General features: G+C 36.7%; 1 protein-coding gene across 7 annotated transcripts in view; it reads right to left on the bottom strand.

Annotated features, from left to right (window-relative positions):
- Positions 1 to 17,882, bottom strand: part of GRIK2 (glutamate ionotropic receptor kainate type subunit 2) — a 411,568-nt gene that overhangs the window by 71,188 nt on the left and 322,498 nt on the right. For 6 of the 7 annotated variants that reach the window (XM_040551172.1, XM_040551173.1, XM_040551178.1 and 3 more), the window contains one exon: positions 15,070 to 15,287. In XM_040551172.1, coding sequence (XP_040407106.1) covers positions 15,070 to 15,287 — 218 coding nt within the window. Of the gene's footprint in view, positions 1 to 15,069; positions 15,288 to 16,750; positions 16,789 to 17,882 lie in introns of those variants that run through there. The other variant, XM_040551179.1, reaches the window with a different exon arrangement.

Raw genomic sequence — 17,882 nt, 5'->3', positions numbered from 1 at the left:
TTTCTGTACGTATTTTCCCTTGCTGTCTAATAAAAGCCTATTTATACATTTTACTTTAGTCTCTAAACAATGCACTTCAAAATTCTTACTTCAAAATGTTGGGTCAAAAATTATGATTTTTCTAGAACAATTTCTAAGACAGTTTTAACCATTTTCCCTCTTGCCTTTTAACTGATAAACCCAAAAGTACAGAAAAATAAAATTTGCAGAAGAGAATGAATAATTCAGATTCTGTTAGAGAGTATAGTTTGTCTAGAGTGGGCAACATTAATATTTTTCTATAAGCAAGGTTATTAGTTTTGCTTTGTCAGTTTACTAGTCTCCCATACGCATTCAGAAAGCCAAACATATGTGATTAGAACTTGATTATAGAACTAAAGAAACAGAAATCAATAACTGCAGTGTTGTCATCCTCAGATTTAAAGGTGATTACATGTTTTAAAAATTTAGTATGCCAATTCTTTTGATTGCTTATTCTTGCTGTCCTTTTTTAATAAATGAAAAACAAATCCTTAAGCAACAGTCCCTTTCCTCTAAATGTTTTTCAAGCTTTAATAACAGTTGTAACTTAAATCATATCACAATTTTGGAAATCCACATTCTTTATTAGAGGATGACAACATAAAAATGTTTGGAGCCTGAAGTGGTTTTAGAAATGGTAATCTGAATGTATCCTCAGATTTGTCAATATTTCTTTATTAACACCTCCTCAGCTTTAATAGCTCAGTTGACTGATTTGCTGAACTGTATACTTCAATTTAAAATTTCCATGAAAACTCTGGCATCTAAAAATGTCAAGTTTACCACATTCTTCCAAGAAAATATGCAAACAATGGAAATACATTAGTGGTGTATGCATCAAAAGCCTGCATCTGTTACCCTAATTTAACAATAATAATAAAAAAATCTTTGGACTCATGTCAAAAAAATAAAGTTAAAAAATGACAAGCTATACAGCAGACGACACTGAAACATCTGCCCTCTTGGTGGAAGACAAATGTTTTTAACCTCTAATATGATTAAACATACGGAGTCACATGAGGAAAGCAAAATGGTGAATTATATTTGTTGTTATTTTTACTTTTGTTTTGGACAAGCTTTTACAATCACTGGCTTACTTTTAGCAACACTGATTTTTCCTGGAAGTGACCAGTTCGGTCTTTCTATACACAACATTTAAAAACATAGACTAGAATTTTGGCCATAATCCAACTCAGACTGTAAGCCAAAATGTGAACTTTTTTTACAATTTAGAAGAGATTTGTCTCTCTCTTTTTTTTTTTTTTTTTTTTTTTTGGTGTGTGTGTGTGTCCATTTTAGTGCCAAAATGCAAGAAAAGGAACTCCTCACAGCCTTTCAACCAATCATCTAAAATAAGACAAATATTCCCCACAGTACTATCTAAGGCAGGTAGCCATGAGATTAGAAGCACTTATATTATTTCCTATAAAAATAATCAATTTACATATATAATTTTTATCACAGCCTCTCCCTACAGTTATGTTGCAGTTTATACATATATGAAAATTGTCTAGTGATTAAGCAGTGACCAGAAATTTTACAAGACTCATCTGATGTACTTGCAGCTATTAAGCATCCAGACCAAGGTATTAATCAAGGTTTCTCTGTTGTCAATGGGAAAAGCTCTTGAATTCTGGAGGATGCTGTCCTTCTAGGACAGTTACTCAAGGTAGTTTTGAAGTTTTGTGGTGCCTTTTAGTTTCTTTCCAATGCCAATAAAAGGAGACTAGATGACTAACTGAAAGGAGAGCAGATATCTACATTTTGGAGAGATGAGAAACCTGCTCTAAATGTTTCCAAAACTGTATCTTTCCTAAGTCTGTTTTCCATTTTTATAGTTTCTCTTCAACTGCCCCTTTCAGTTTTGATCATCTGATTTTAAAAGACAGTCACTGACAGTATCAAATTGTCTTCATTATGAACAAGATTTAAAAAAAAAAAAAAATCTCCTTAATTTTAGAGTAAAAATTTCTTGTATGAAGCAGCTCTAACTACAAGAGGTGGTTATAACTGCAATTTCAGTGCTTCTTCTACAAACATCCAATTTTACGGGAAGCCTAGAATACCATTACTGTATTCCACATTTACAATGAACTATACTTAGTGCCTCTGCACTTTGAGGAACAAAAGCTGCATCAGAAATACTAGATGTTGCCATAAAATAAATTAAAAAACCAAACTGTTGTTTTTGTTCAGTCCAGGTAAATTCCTCAGCAATTCAACCCAAGTTAAAATACACTTGAATGGTAAGTACTTGGCTAAGCTAAATTAGAAGTTCAAGCATCAAAGCAACTATACTCAGAGCTTCTTTGCCAAAGAAAGCAAAAGAAGAACTGGACAACCTTCCCAATAAATCCCATAAAATGTTTGGTGCTAGTCTTCCTTCCTTAAAGAAAGTTCATCTAGGCATCCATCTTTCTTTTTGAGAAAGTGGAAATATATTAAAGAATACATGAAGCTTCAATCAGACATGTCATACAGAGGTATCTTAAGAATTTTGGAAGATTCCTAGTAAGTCAAAGAAGGTAAATGTCTCCTGTATCAAAACCAAATCAAACCAAACCAACCAAACCAACCAACCAACCAACCAAATAAACAAACAAAACAAAACACCTACTCTGAGAACATAAGTCAAATTCTGCATAATATATATATATATATACATAGGTATATTATTTATGATCATCACCATTATTATGAGGAATGTTGTGCTTTTTTGGATGGGACAGTTAATTTTCTTCATAGTAGCTCATATGGTGCTCTGTAATGCTGTTGATAATACACTGATGTTTGGTTGCTGCTGAGCAGAGGTTACACAAAGTCAAGGCCTTTTCTGCTTCTCATCCTGCCCCACCAGTGAGGAGGCTGGATGTACACAAGAAGGGACACAGCCTGGACAGCTGACCCAGGCTGACCAAAGGGATATTCATATGGCATCATGCTCAGCAATAAAAGCTGGGGAAAGGAGTACGGGTGGATGTTTGGAGTGATGCCATTTGTCTCCCCAAGTAACCATTATGCATGATGATCTACTTTCCTGGAAGTGGCTGAACATCTGCCTGCCGATGGGAAGTAACAAATGAATTCCTTGTTTTGTTTTGCTTGTGCATGCAGCTTTTGCTATACCTATTAAACTGTCTTTACCTCATCCCATGAGTTCTTGCACCTTTAAATTTCTGATTCTTACCCCTGTCCTACTGTGGGGAGAGCAACGGAGTGGCTGCGTGGGGCTTAGCTGTCTACACGGGTTAAACCACAACAGTGACTGTCTCAGCTTGTAGGATGTGGGAGGGAAGAAAAAAAAACAAACAAACAACAACAAAAAAAAACATAATTTCCTATACAAGAAAATGGTGAGTAAATTAAAAGATCATATACTATATCTGAAGAAATTAAAAAGTGTTAAGATATATATTACTGTTTATCTTTGGTCCAAAGTGTTCATGGACAGATAAGTAGGTTACCCTGATCATAAAGCATGGCTTTGTATATGTTCTGTGAAGATCCACGTTCTATATTGTATAGATTAAGGACCTTGAATACTTAATACAAGTTGATTTAATGCATGAATTAAAAAAAAATGCTTAAAAGGCATCCATATCAAATACAGCTTATTTAATTATTACCATAGGTGCACTGATTTCGACAAGCATTCTGTTCAAAGCAGTGAAAAACTCTGGAGAAGAAATTCATCAGTATAGAAGGACTCTAGGTGGTGTCCAGGGCAATTCTGGCACTGTAAATATTTCTCATACACAAAGCAATGCTAATGCAGTTGGACAGTGCCTCAGTAGTATCATATATAAACTGACAAGGCGGAACCAAGAGTTCACCTCTGCTAATGAATAGAGGCTTTCAGGCTGCTTCAGCAGGCAGGAAATAACTCAGCACTGAAGGTTGCTCATATGGCAGGATCTCACACAAGACTGGCTAAACCGAGAGACAGTTCACTCTGGTGAATGGTTCCTGAATAACATTCCTAGGATGAGTCATAGATAAAATCTGCAAACTTTAATGGCTACTTGGTGGTAGATCTATTTGCTTTGAAGAGGAAGACTCAGACAGTTAAAAGTGTTTTCAGATGTATTCTCAATTTCCTAAACAAACCCTAACTCTGAAATCTATCTTTCAAAGAGAATCCTGTTTGGAGTTGAAGGATTCTTTATGATCTAGTTCTGCTCCTTTTCTCACCTTGCTCAGGATCTAAGGAAGTCATAACGAGAATAAAGCTAAAACAGATAAGAAATTGAAAGTGTACTTGCCCTACCTCCTAGGGGAAAGCAGCAGGAGACAGAAAGAAAGAGGCTAGGTAGAAATTAGGTTACGCACTTCTGAGAAGGAAGAAGCCTTGCAACCAAACCTATGATCAGAACCCAGTGTTGAGCCATTCTCTTTCAACTGATCTGGTCAGCAGTTGCATTACAGGCCCAGGTGAGGCCAGAGAGTGAAGTGTATCAGGTAAGTGAAAGGAAACAAAATGGCTTACCACTTAACACCAAACCTACAATAGTACATAGAGACAATTTACGTTCTGGAAGTATCAACAATTACATTGCTGTTGATTTTCTCATCCTCACACCTCCAAATATCTAGGCAACAGAACTCACTTCCCCAAGGCTCCCTGGCTTTTGTGTCTAAGAGGGTGCTTGCTATAAGATCACCCTGCCACAGAAAGAGACACTCTCTTCTCCCCTTGCATCAGATCTAACACTCCAGGAGGCAGAGCATCTTTCTTCAAAAACGAAAACTAAACCTGCAACAATGACAAAAATATGCATTTTCACTTGGATCTGAAAGCTGGACTGACTCTTACCACCACCCTATTATGTGTATCACCAACAGAGTTTGAGGCTGATGAGAGGAAAAGAGTTTGACTACTCACAGAGTGTCGTAAATTGATGCTGAATCAACACAGTGAGAAAACTATTGAGAAGCATGAACAGAAGTAATTTGCAGTGATGAGGACAGGTTAAACTCCATCTGACTTCAAAAGGAAAAGACCCTACTTTTCTTGTATTTAGTGTCATCAATATATATTTTCCAAAATAGAAGATGGAATGGTTTCTCTTAAATGCAAAAGTTTTAAGTATCAAGATCATAACATTTCTCTGAATCAAGTATATGTTGTAGATTTTTTTGACTTTTGCTGATAATAAGTCCTAAAACAATTTAGGACTCAAAATGTCCTCTGAATAATATTTATTATCATGCTTGACTTTCTAAGGGCTCAGGTACAGTTGATTAGTGTTGTTTTTTTTTTTCCCTCTGGGCTCTGATTTCTTGTAGCCTATGTTTCTATCCAAGTGGCAATTAGATCTTGCTATATTTTAACATACCAACATACCTTACACAGAGAAAGATTGGCATTAGTCAGATAAACTCCATGATATGTCTACAGCATGGATAATTAGTGTATGTGCACTAATCAATGCATATTATTGTGGGACACAATTCTGAAAAATGATACAAATGTCAGCTTCTTGTTTGTATGTTCATTTTAGCTCTTCATTAGATTCAAAATGAAAAATACTTATGGAATAGAAAAGACAGATGGGACTATAGGTTATATAGTTTAGCCCACTTGAGAGTTCTATGCAGAGATCAGCATAAAAATTTTTCCCCTATGAATATTTTGGGGAAATGCAGAAACAGATGGTGAACTGTAGAAAATACTAACTCAGATGACCCACAGACAAAGGAGACTTTTCCTAATGCCAACTTTTATTTTATTTTTGATGTTTCTCTTCAACTTCTTTTTAAAAATAGCTAGTGGGGACCCAATTCGTATGTTAAGTATTTAATTTAATATTGTAATTACTGTAAATGACTAATCTTGTCTTCACTTCAAAATTATGTATATTTCTTTGAGAGGACCCTGAAAAGCCTTTGTATGTGTTTCACTGAGTTCTAAGACCTGTAGCTCCTGGAGACAAGTGTAAGTTATAAGTATGTATCTTGTGATTTTGGAGCATAATTATCTCTAGGGAACCTGCAGGGGGGCTGGACCCAATGATCTCTTGAGGTCCCTTCCAACCCCTACAATTCTATGATTCTGTGATTTTGTGATAATTATTCATGAATACTGCATGTTATCCTGCAGCTTATTAAGGGTGCTTACTGTCTGGTTATAGGACATAATGGAGCATAAATCTTTATAGAAATGAAAACTTGGTTAAACCCTATGTTAATCTTTTTCAGCCTATACAGTTGGAAAAGAGCAAAAAGGTAAAGGTAATGAGGAATGTGAAAAGGGGAAAGGGAAGGCAAAAGGCAAGGACATGGACAAAGGCAAAGGTGGGAAGGCAGTGGATTTCTTTTGCCTCAGCCCTGAGAGGCAACAGGCAGCCAAACATATGCTCTTATTTACCACAGGAACACTAATAGCTCTGACAACCCCACAGAAGGGAAAAGGGTCAAGACAGCGTAAAACCATTTCAGTAAACTTTGTCCCAGTACCTAAAGAGTTTTGTTGGAATGAGTCCCTTTATGTGAATTACTTCTGCTTTCTATCCCAAGATGCAAAAGACAGACCATTCACCTCAAATAACTTAATGGTACCAAATTTATCTGATACTCAATTTAAATTTAGAATTCAAATGCACTGCTGCTCTTGTTATAGCCCATGTCAATGCATCACCTAACCTACCTAGCTCCCTTGATCTTATAAAGAAATGAATAGAATTCAGTGAGACACAGGTGTTTTGAGGTCTCTGGACAAAGCCTCATTCTCATGGCCAGTGTCTCATTCTCACAGACTCTGTAATTGCACATTCAATTCCCTTAAGTGTATGGAGTGACCACAGACCTTGCTTTATAGGTTTTCACCTGTGTCTGCTTTTTTGCACATTCAGAGAAGTAGTGGTTAACCAAACAGGTGTTCCTACAAAGAGGGAATAATAAAGGGAAAAGGGAAATAATGCATTTCAGCTGTATGTGTTCCTAGTAGATAAGTCCAAAGTATGATGATGATCCAAAAGAAAAAAAAAAAAAAGAATTAAAAAAAAAAAAAAGGTGACATGGCATTTATATTCATTCCATTCCATTCTAGTCATCAGTGCCACGTGTTTTTATGCGCAGGAACAAGTCTGTGTTACATTAAAATGTGACTTTTCTATAAAGGGAAATCATTTTAAAGCAAACTGAACAAATATCTCTTGTATCTGCTACAATTATTTTTTACACATTGTACAGATCAACACATGGGTGCTAGGGCTCAAAAGGTTTTGTTTTTTTTTTCCATTAGTCAGCATCAGTGAATGGATATTTGAAAAGCTCAGAAGCAGTGTTTCTTTCATCTTTGACTTGCAGCAATTCCACCAAATGATTGACAAGTATTGCTAAACTTCATAATGTATTATTTGTACTACTCAACTAAAGATTCTATGTCTGTATATGCTGATGTGCCTACAAATGCATGTTTATTTGTTAAACAGAGGAACAACATTTGCCTATTACAATGTTCAAACTCAGGTCTGAAAAACGCACTTAGGCTCTATTGGCTTCATGCATGCACCTGCCAGTGTCACTCATGACATATGAATGGCATTCATACCTTTATTTTTGCAGCTATTCTTTTATTTATGTCAGGCAATCTGTCACTTGTACTCCAGTTGTAAGCAATAAGAAAATTCCCCTAAAATTCCTTCTTCCAGCCTAGAGAGTCTATTTTGGGGATTTTGTAATGATTGCAAATGTCAGAGCTTCCTGCTGTTTAACAATTGACTGAGAATTTGAAAAATTAAGCTAGGCGCTAAGCACTGAGTTGTCGTCACCCCAAAATTCATTAGGGGAAAGGTAAAAAAAATGGCTAAGGCAAAAAGGGGAAAAAAACTGACAAGGGTCAGCAGCAGGGACTTTTATGGAGAAAACGCAGTGCAGGAAGAAAAAAGGACACTATAGAAAAGCAGAGCTTTTGGGTCCTGAAGAAGAAAAGGAAAGCAACTGGCAAATATAAATGACAAAAAGAATATTCTATCAGATAATTCTAAGGTATGTGAGTCAGCTTTCCTGAATTAGTTCCCTATCTGCCTTTCACCAGGTGATCTTGAAAAAGATGCATTCCCTTTCAGTGCTTCAGCTTCCTTATCAGCAAAACAAAGATATAAAATATATGAGTCTCACAGAGAGCTGAAAACACCTTTAATTCATGATACAGAAGTAATGACACTAACCTACTGCTATTAGAGAAAGAAAAAATATTTTTTTTAACCATTTGGTATGCAAATGCTGAGTAATCCTAGCTGAAAAAAGTTCCATTGTGCATGGTACTGTACAAAAACATAGAAAGAAAAAAAAAATCTGACATTGAAAGGTACAGATAAGAAAAAACATGAGAAAAAAATGAGAAAAATGAATATACACAGCAAGTTCACAAACAAAAATAATAATAAAATTGTAGACCGCTATAAATATATGTGTTGTAGTATTTCCTTTGTGTATGAGGATGGAGAGCTGAGCTACAAATAGAAGCAGTGCAGAATTAATGTTTTTCTTCTCACTTTCAGAACTGTCAGTCAGAAAGAAAACAGACACTCTTTCGGTTTTGTTTTGGTTTGGTTTGGTTTGGTTTTTTTTGAGAAACAGAGACTGAGAGACCACAGAAGAATGAGGCAATGAAAAATCTGAGCTTTTTTATCCAAGAACAGCTACTGAGATAAGTACCTTTCATGAAAATAATAAAAGCTTTTTATTTTATTCCAAAGAATAAGGAAGATAGGCTTCTGAAACCTGAAAACCATCAATAGTCATTCTTAATTTCCATTCAGAATTCTGGGAGCAACACTAGAACAGTCAAGACTCATTTTCATTATCATTTTCATGCTGTAAGCATTCAGGAAAGCCTTGACACCAGTAGAACTAGCCAATAGAAGAGAAGGGAAATTTGTAACTAAGAAAACTCAGTGATTTGAGAAACATCAAAACATGTATCAGGAGAGGAAACAACATGCTTAACTCAGAGATGGCTTAGAATCTATTTTCACATTTCTTTCCACATTTATTTCCTTACAATTCTTGGATAACACTAAGGTCATTTTATTGTTCCCAGTGAAATAGCCCACCAAGATCTGCCAGTCATATAACAGTTTCATTCACAATGGTAACAGCATTAAAGAACCACAGAATGGTTTAGGTTAGAAGGGACCTGTGGATGTCATCTAGTCTATCAACCCTGCTCAAATGGGGACACCTAGAGCTGCTTGCCCAGGACTGGGTCCAGACAGCTTTTGAATATCGCCAAGGAGGGAGACTCCACAAACTCCCTGCCCAAACCTGTATTCTTACACCCCAGATGCTCTCGAAGATTTTAACTTTAGCAGGTTCTAATTTAGCAGTTAGCTTGTTTGTCTAATTTCCATTTAGGTTCTCCTTCAAAAAAATGTTCTTCTGTTTTAGCATCACACAGCTTTGGCCAGGTTCCAAAGTTTTTTAAAGAAAAAATTCAAAGGACTTCTATATAGATAATTTATGTGGAAATTACTGTCAGTCTCATGGGCAGCTACTGAGCCTCACTGTGATCGGAACTAATAACTATTACCAAGATATGATAATTTAATTTAACATTAGGAAACCATCTGTTGCCTTCATTTCATGTTGTAACATAATGCTGCTGTTTTGCTCAATACGCTCTCATTACAACAAGATAAAGCAGCTAAGGAAAAACATACACACAGATGATAAATTTATCCCCTTTGTCATCTCTGTGCAACCCCTCCAGAAGTCATACTCCCATAGATTTTTAAAGTAGGAGGGGACTACTAAAGTCTAAACTGAGCTAATGAAGGCTATGTATTTCACTGAGTAGACTCTAAATCATAAGGATAGCGTGTTTGGGCTATGCTATATCTTTCTGCTCGTAATGGCTGATGGATGAATCTAGCCCACTCCTAGGTGAGTTCTACCAGTGGTTAATTACTTACAGTCTTACAAATGTGCACCTTATTTCTGGTCTGAATTTGCCTAACTTAGCTTTGAAACATTGGATCTCATTATGCCTTTTTCTGCTAGATTAAACAGCCATCTACTGTCAAAAGTCTCATTCCCATTAAGGCACGTACAGACTATGATCAAGTCACCTCTTAACCTTCTCTTCAGCAGATTAAACAGACTGATCTTCTTTATCTTCTAACTATAAAGTTTCTTCTTCCAGACCTACAGTCATTCTTTCACCTTTTATGAACTCTTCCCAATTTTAAACGTATTTTTGAAGTGTGGTCACCAGAACAGGATATTTCATTGGTTCCCTAATGACATATACAAAGGCAGTGTTGCTTCCTACTTGATTCACTTGTTCATATAACAAAGAATCTAATATATACTATTTAAAATTCACATTCAGCTTATTGATAAAGCAGTATTCCAAAAGCAGTTTAAAACATACTTATCCTAGTTTTTATACTCAGTGCAGAAAAAATCAGGCACCTTGTGTCTTTTTTTCACTATCTACCTCCAGTGTAACTTCTGTACATTAAGACATTTTTCTGATACTTTTTTTGTCTTCTTTGATCAGGTGCCTGTTCTTAAGTGCTTTTTATATTATAATTTAACAGTAGTATCTATAAGCTGGTCAACTCTGGTAGTAGTAACTTTTAAGGCAATTCCACTTCCAGTCTTCTTTGAAAATATTTTCTTGCATTTTCATTTTCCTCAAGTAAGGAAATTATATTCCTAAAGTAATTTGCATATACAAAAGATAAATTTACTTTGTGAACACACAAATACAGATAGAGTATGTGGACCAGTCCTATAATATTTTGATTCCTGATATCTCAGCCTCATTAATTAAAAATACCGAATTTTACCAGAAAGTTTACTGGAACAGATAGACTGTAACCAAACATTTTCTTTTATCTTCTGTGGAAAATACATTTAATTAGACTGCATTCCTTACATAGCTAGCTGTAGTGAAAAGCGTTTACATCAAGCATACTTTAATTTCGAACTGGAAGTTGCTTCAGACACTGAATGAAATTAGATTGTACAGTTTACTTCTCTTTTGAGTATGATTTTCACTTATTGGCTTCACTACAAGAACAGTTGTGCCTATTCCTAATGCTTATGTTTGGATCCATTTTACTAGGTACAAAATAATACTCATTAAATTACATACTTCTTAGTTAAGATAGTAAATTAACTGAAAAAATATTTGGAATCATTTGTTTGCTATCTGGAACAGAAGTACTTAAGTATCAGTGCATTTTCATGTCACAAAACACTAAACACAACTTGATCACATATAAAGCCCAGAAAATATGTTTGTTCAGCAGAATAAACCTTAATTTGACCTAAAATTTATCAGGAGAATACAAAAATCCTATGTTTTGGTCTGACTTCTCTGTTTTATTCATAGTGAGGTAGAATAATTTGGTGATATACTAAAATCAATACCAAATTATGTGATCTGACACTATAACTCTGTTGTAAGTCTAGGGTGTTTCAAACACGTCACTAAAACAAAGGTCTATGCAAGATGTGCAATTCCTATTCTGTTAGAAGTAAATCCTAGAACACGACAGTCAGAACAACGAAGTAGATGAAAGCCCGTCCCAGTTGGAGAGGATGTCTAAGGCAAGGCAACCTACCCCCCGCATTGCTACATCAACTGTCAAAAAAGAAGGGTTATTGTCATGGGGGACTCCCTTTTGAAAGGGACAGAGGGCCCAATATGCCGACCGGACCCAACCCACAGGGAAGTCTGTTGCCTCCCTGGGGCTTGGGTGAGAGACTTTGCTAAGAAAGTCAAGCGCCTGGTACAGCCCACTGACTACTGCCCGCTAGTGGTCTTTCAGGCTGGTAATGACGAGGTAGCAACGAGAAGTCCAAGAGCAATCAAAAGGGACTTTAGGGCTTTGGGGTGACTACTTAAAGGATCAGGGGCAAAGGTTGTGTTTGCCTCTGTCCTTCCGATAGGGAGGATCGATGCTGACAAGCAGACTCATCACATTAACACGTGGCTTTGGGACTGGTGCAACCAGCAGAATTTTGGGTTTATCAATCACGGGAAGGTCTACGCGACACTGGGCCTGCTGGCACCAGATGGGATGCACCTCTCTCAGAGAGGGGTGAGGATTTTTGCTCAGGAGTTTGCAGAGTTGATAGATAGGGCTTTAAACTAGAGTCGAAGGGGGAAGGGGATAAAACCGGGCACGCCGGTGATGAGCTAAGGGATGGTGTGCTAGAATCAGAGGGACTGTGTGCTAGTGAGGCCCTTCGGTCGGCTACACAAGGTGCTGCATGTAGGGAGGCGCATTTGAAGTGCTTCTACACAAACACACACAGTATGAGGAATAAAATGGATAGCTAGAAGTCTTGGCCCAGTCCCACAGCTATGACATCATCGGCATAAGTAAAACCTGGTGGGATGAGTCCTGTGGCTGGTGTGTTGCAATAGATGGTTACAGGCTCTTCAAGAGGGACAGGCAGGGTAGGCGAGGTGGCGGGGTGGCAATGTATGTGAAGCATGGGCTGGACTGTGTGGAACTTCGAGTTGGCGATGGCAAAGTTGAGAGCCTCTGGGTAAGGATTAAGGGACAAACAAATAAAGAGGATGTCATTGTGGGAGTCTGTTACAGACCACCTGGCCAGGACGACAACGCCGATGAATTATTCTTTGCAGAACTAAGAGAGACCTCAAGATCAACTCCCCTTGTCCTAATGGGGGATTTCAACTTGCCAGACGTCAACTGGGATCACCACACGGCTGACACGAGCAAGTCCAGTAGGTTCATAAAGCACCTAGATGATAACTTCTTGGTGCAGGTGCTAAGAGAGACAGCTAGGAAAGGTGCCCTCCTAGATCTGTTGCTGGAGAACAGAGAGGGTCTTGTGGGAGACGTGGCAATTGGCGGCTGTCTCGGTCATAGTGACCATGAAGTGGTTGAGTTTAGAATCTATGGTGACAGAAGGAAAACTGTCACCAAAACTTAGAAGAAAAACTTAGAAGAAGAAGAAGAAACTTAGAAGAGGAGGCTAAGGGGGGACCTCATCGCAGTCTACAACTTCCTCGTAAGGGGGAGTGGAGAGGCAGGTGACCTATTCTCTGTAATCACCAGTGACAGAACCTATGGGAACGGTGTTAAGCTGAGGCAGGGGAAGTTTAGGCTGGACATCAGGAAGAGGTTCTTCACCGAGAGGGTGGTTGCACACTGGAACAGGCTCCCCAGTGAAGTAGTCACTGCACCAAGCCTGTCTGAATTTAAGAAGCGATTGGACTGTGCACTTAGTCACATGGTCTAAAATTTTGGGCAGACCTGTGCGGTGCCAGGAGTTGGACTTGATGATCCCTATGGGTCCCTTCCAACTCAGGATATTCTATGTTTCTATGATTCTCTCTAGTTCTTGAGTACAATATAGTAGAAAAACACAAAATATATCTAAATAAACAGAAACAGAAACAGAAAGAGAACAATAAGAAAGAAATGTGCAGAAAAGGGAGCAGTATATTAATATGCAGAGAGGAAAAACATCCTAAGAAAGAGAAATAGTCTCTGTATACTAAAAACACAGATTATACACACACACACAAAAGGAAAACGAGAGAATAAGGCAGAAAATTAAAGGGGGGTGGGGAAGAGGAAGACTATGAGTTAAGAAGTTGCTTCTGGCAACTACAGGAAAAGACACTGCTAAGTTAAGATTGCTTCTTAATATTTTAGAATCCACAGTTTCAGTCTGAAACAGAACAAGTTCAAAGTCTTCTGCTTGACAAGAATGAAAATAAAGCCCCATAGTGTTTTCTGGTAATTCAATTCATACATTATGCCATCCCTTTATGTCCTCAGACTTAAATAATTTCCATTCTTTTAAAAATGTCAGTCTTTAAACCTTCCTTCAAAAGTTTAGAAAAGAAAGAAGCAATTTCATTTAATTGCTTTAAATGTTTCCTGACATCAAGACACCTCTAATTGATTAGTTACTTCTCTTAACTTCCTCAGCTCCCTTTCTAAGAAGAATTCTGGAGAATACTCTGAATGTTTCCAAAGCATTCTAAAGTACTGAAGTTTAATCAATTTTATTTCCAAGCAGAAGCTTAAAGCCCTAAAATTATTTTTAAAAAATAAATAAATAAAACTATGTGTATATTTGGATTGGCTGTAGGATTGTAAGAATGAATAGTGACTATTTAGCCACTGAACAAGTATGTGAAAAAATGAACAAACATCTCTGAATCTAATGAGGGGAACTGCATATACATTCATTGATTTCTGGGCCAGCTTACACTTTTCCCTTGGACCTCACTTTGTCTAGTTTCAAATGCCAGTTTAATGGTCTGCTCAAATCTTTAGGTGACAGCATAGTAACTCATAAAAACAGAACATATCAGCCAAAAGTCTTCAAAAGACTTTAAGACAAACTTTAAACACCTCTCTGGATGATTCAGGATATGCCTGTGCTATCAAACATGAAGAGTTATAGAACAAACCATCCATTCTCCCCTCATGCATACTTCTCATTAATTTGAGCTGACTTAAATTCTTGATGAAGCTAGAAAAGAAACATTTCTTTCTAATCCAGCAGCATATTTCACTTTATTTCAGATGGAATGACCTTAGTAATAGACTAAAATGAACAGAAAAACTGGAAGAATCTGATCTTTTTTATGAACAAATTAAATTTTAAAATTTCTCAAAAATAAGTCCAAAAGATTTTCTCTGTACAGCCAGTAATATTCTTACAGAAGCCCAGTTGCTTGAGCAAAGATTAACATTAAGTATAATGCTACTGAATTGATACTGTAACACCTGCTTCAGCAAAACTCATTCTTGTACACGGAATTAGATCTGTCAAAGCAAAGTGTTCATGTTTCTTCACCTACTCTGTTACCATACATTCAGTTCTTTAAGCAAAAATCATCAGAGAACTTGCCTGCTATTGCCCATGAGAGATTTTGCATTTGCTTCATTTGCTATCTCAGGAAATCCTCAGAAAAGTGATTTTCAGTTGCTTTTGAAAGTGGGACAATAGTATCCTTTGCTACACCTCAGCAAGATGCAGAGACTTTCCCCCCACAATCAGAATACAGGATCTTTTCAAACAGAATATAAAGCTTACCTTAAAGAAAGTCATGGTTGCTCCATCTTCAACTGCCCCATACTCTATCTTTGTCTGCTTGGCCAAATCATCAGCAGAATCAATAGGGGATTCCATACGTTCCACTGTCAGAAAGGCGGCTAGGTTAGCAGTGTACGAGGAAATGATGATAAGTGTGAAAAACCACCAAATGCCTCCCACTATCCTGGTGGAGAGGGCTTTGGGCATGAGCTCAGAACCTAATGAAAACCAGGGGAGAAAGGTGAAACCAATGCACAGAAAAAAATTAGTAAGTGTTCAGCACTTTTTGCCACAGTGGGGAGATGGAATCACTGTGCAAAAAAATCTTTAAGCTACAGGTTTATGTGTACTGCTTGTACAAACACACACAACTGAAATGAAAAATAAGAACTGATTACATTTATAAAGACAGGATTTTTTGGAGCTGTGGGAATCAAAGAATAGTAATGGGAGACTCAGTTATCAGTGCCTTAAAAAAAAAAAAAAAAAAAAAAAAAAGTGAAAAAAGCATTTACTTGAACTGGCTTTCCAGAAAAATTCATGGCTGGACTGAGCCTCTAACTTAATATTCATATTGAAGCACTTATATAATTCTTTACCTTTAAGGCATGAAATAAGTATTGTTTAAGTATTTTGTAAATCTAATTTGATTAAGTAAAACAAAACAAAAAAAAAGGAAAAGATATGAAATAAAGCATTTCATATCTGAAATACATAATATAAAATACAAAGGAATCAATGAATTTTGCTATTTGTATTGCAAATACAAGTCAGGATTGTTTATTGAATGCTTAGATTTAAAAAAGGAACATCTCCCATCTCTATAGTTAGCCCCACAATTTCATATAAATATGGGTGGCTATGCCACACATTTAATTTGATAGAACAGCAATGAAAAGATTACACTGCTATGCATAAACTGGATAAAGATAGATTATAATGCATTGCTGGAGTTGCCTGCTCATGGCACTAAAGAATGGAGGGCGCTACAAACACTGTATAGTAATTTGCATAATTATTAATGTTAATTTAGAATCTAATGAGACAAATTGAAGCACATAAACTCCTCTTGTGCCTAATTACTAAAAATAGGAAAAATAAAATTCAATGTAATTTACAACCGCAAATATTTATTATAAATGAACATGTATGGATTTTTTTTTCCAAAACATTATAATTGAATGAAATGAATTTTCTAATGATGTCAAATAAACAATTTCAAGCTTCACTGGAAAAAGTTTATATAAGATCTTGTAGAAGTATCTGAAAACTTGTTTTCAAAGAAACAGATTTACCATATCCACTACATAATTGTACCACAGCAATCACTTTTTGCTAATTGGTCACTATGCTTGTTTTGAGATCTCCTGGGTAAAATGGAATGAAGGCAAGATGGACTATTTTATTCCTGTTAAATTTTAGTGTTCATATTGAATCATTTAAGGAAATGGTCCAGCAAGGTAACACATCTTCATATAAAGAAAGATTATTCCAAACTTTCAACGTCAATGCCAAAAACAAAACAGAACGGAGAAAAAAAAAAAAAAAAGGAAGAAAGCCAAAGAAAAGGAAAAAAGAAGTGGTATCATAACTGGACTACTGTATTCAAAAACAGCCCATCTTACCCTGCAGTTCATCTTACCCTTGCTGTTTCAAACAAAAAAAGCTGACAGACTTGGACATGACAGCCAACTCCAGCGCCAGACTCTGCCTAGAATTCTGCAAGGAAAAAAGTAGAAAAGTACCTTTCTGATGTAGTTGCTCCTAGGCCCTGCCAGTCAGACACTTAGACACCGTAACACTAACAGACTTCCCAATAAGCCCACCATCACCAACTGTTTTTTAATTGCTTGTTTCATTTAAAAATCAACACCAGTAAAGTCAGATAGGACTGGGAAGAAAAGAAGAGTGGAAATGTTTGCCACAGTTGCCCCAATTACCACAAGTTCGTACCTTACCAAGGACCGAAACACAGTGCCACCTAGGCCCATAAAACAGAGCCTGGTTAGGGGCTGACTGTCATGTACCCAAGGTAACGTCATGTCCAGCACTATATCCCACAGTTTCCTGGGAGTGAGGGGTGTCAGCAAGACATGTATGAGTTCCCTCTATCATGTATCCTCCAGCATTAAGCAAATATTTTGCAAAGAAACAGCCCTTATAAGTTATCGTGAGTAAGGCCCAAGCGCTAGTTTAGTTTTTCCAATGGAAAGTTATTGGCGTTAGGTGAGAACTTCCATGCCTGTGTAAATGCCTGCTTTTAGACAACTTCATGGTTTTGGAAAAATTTTTTGCAAAACAATTACCAATATCAAGACTGATGCTTCATCCTTAGGACAGTGCCTTTGAAAGTGAATTAAAACACTAATTGAGTCAAAGGCAGAATGATACAAGGAAAGGACAGAGGGTCAGCCTTGATTCAGAGCATACATCACAGAAATCTATTATCCTCCAAAGGAGGCATTTAAAACTAATGTTTTTTTTTTCCTATATTCTGATTGTCGAGAAATGTTTAGATGCTAGGGATTAAAATATCTTTGTCTTGCAAAACCTAAGTTGATTTTTTTTCCCTGCTCCAGAAATATGAAGATATTTACAGCCACATAAGGAATACAGCTTAGCATTCATAGGGACTCTGACAATCCTAGGAACTGTGAACAGAATGTATAAGACCTTATCATAAGACCTTATTTCATTCAGTATCTGTTATTTTGGGTAGCTTCTTTGGAAAGCAATCATTATCTTTTCAATAAGTATTTAGGAATTGTGTTTGGGCTATTACTTGAAATATATATTGATAATCTACTTGTTCC

Source organism: Cygnus olor, chromosome 3 (genome assembly GCF_009769625.2).
Source record: "Cygnus olor isolate bCygOlo1 chromosome 3, bCygOlo1.pri.v2, whole genome shotgun sequence".
NCBI lineage: Eukaryota > Metazoa > Chordata > Aves > Anseriformes > Anatidae > Cygnus > Cygnus olor.
The sequence above is the reverse complement of the archived record's forward strand: the minus strand, read 5'-3'. Positions and strand labels throughout refer to the sequence as shown.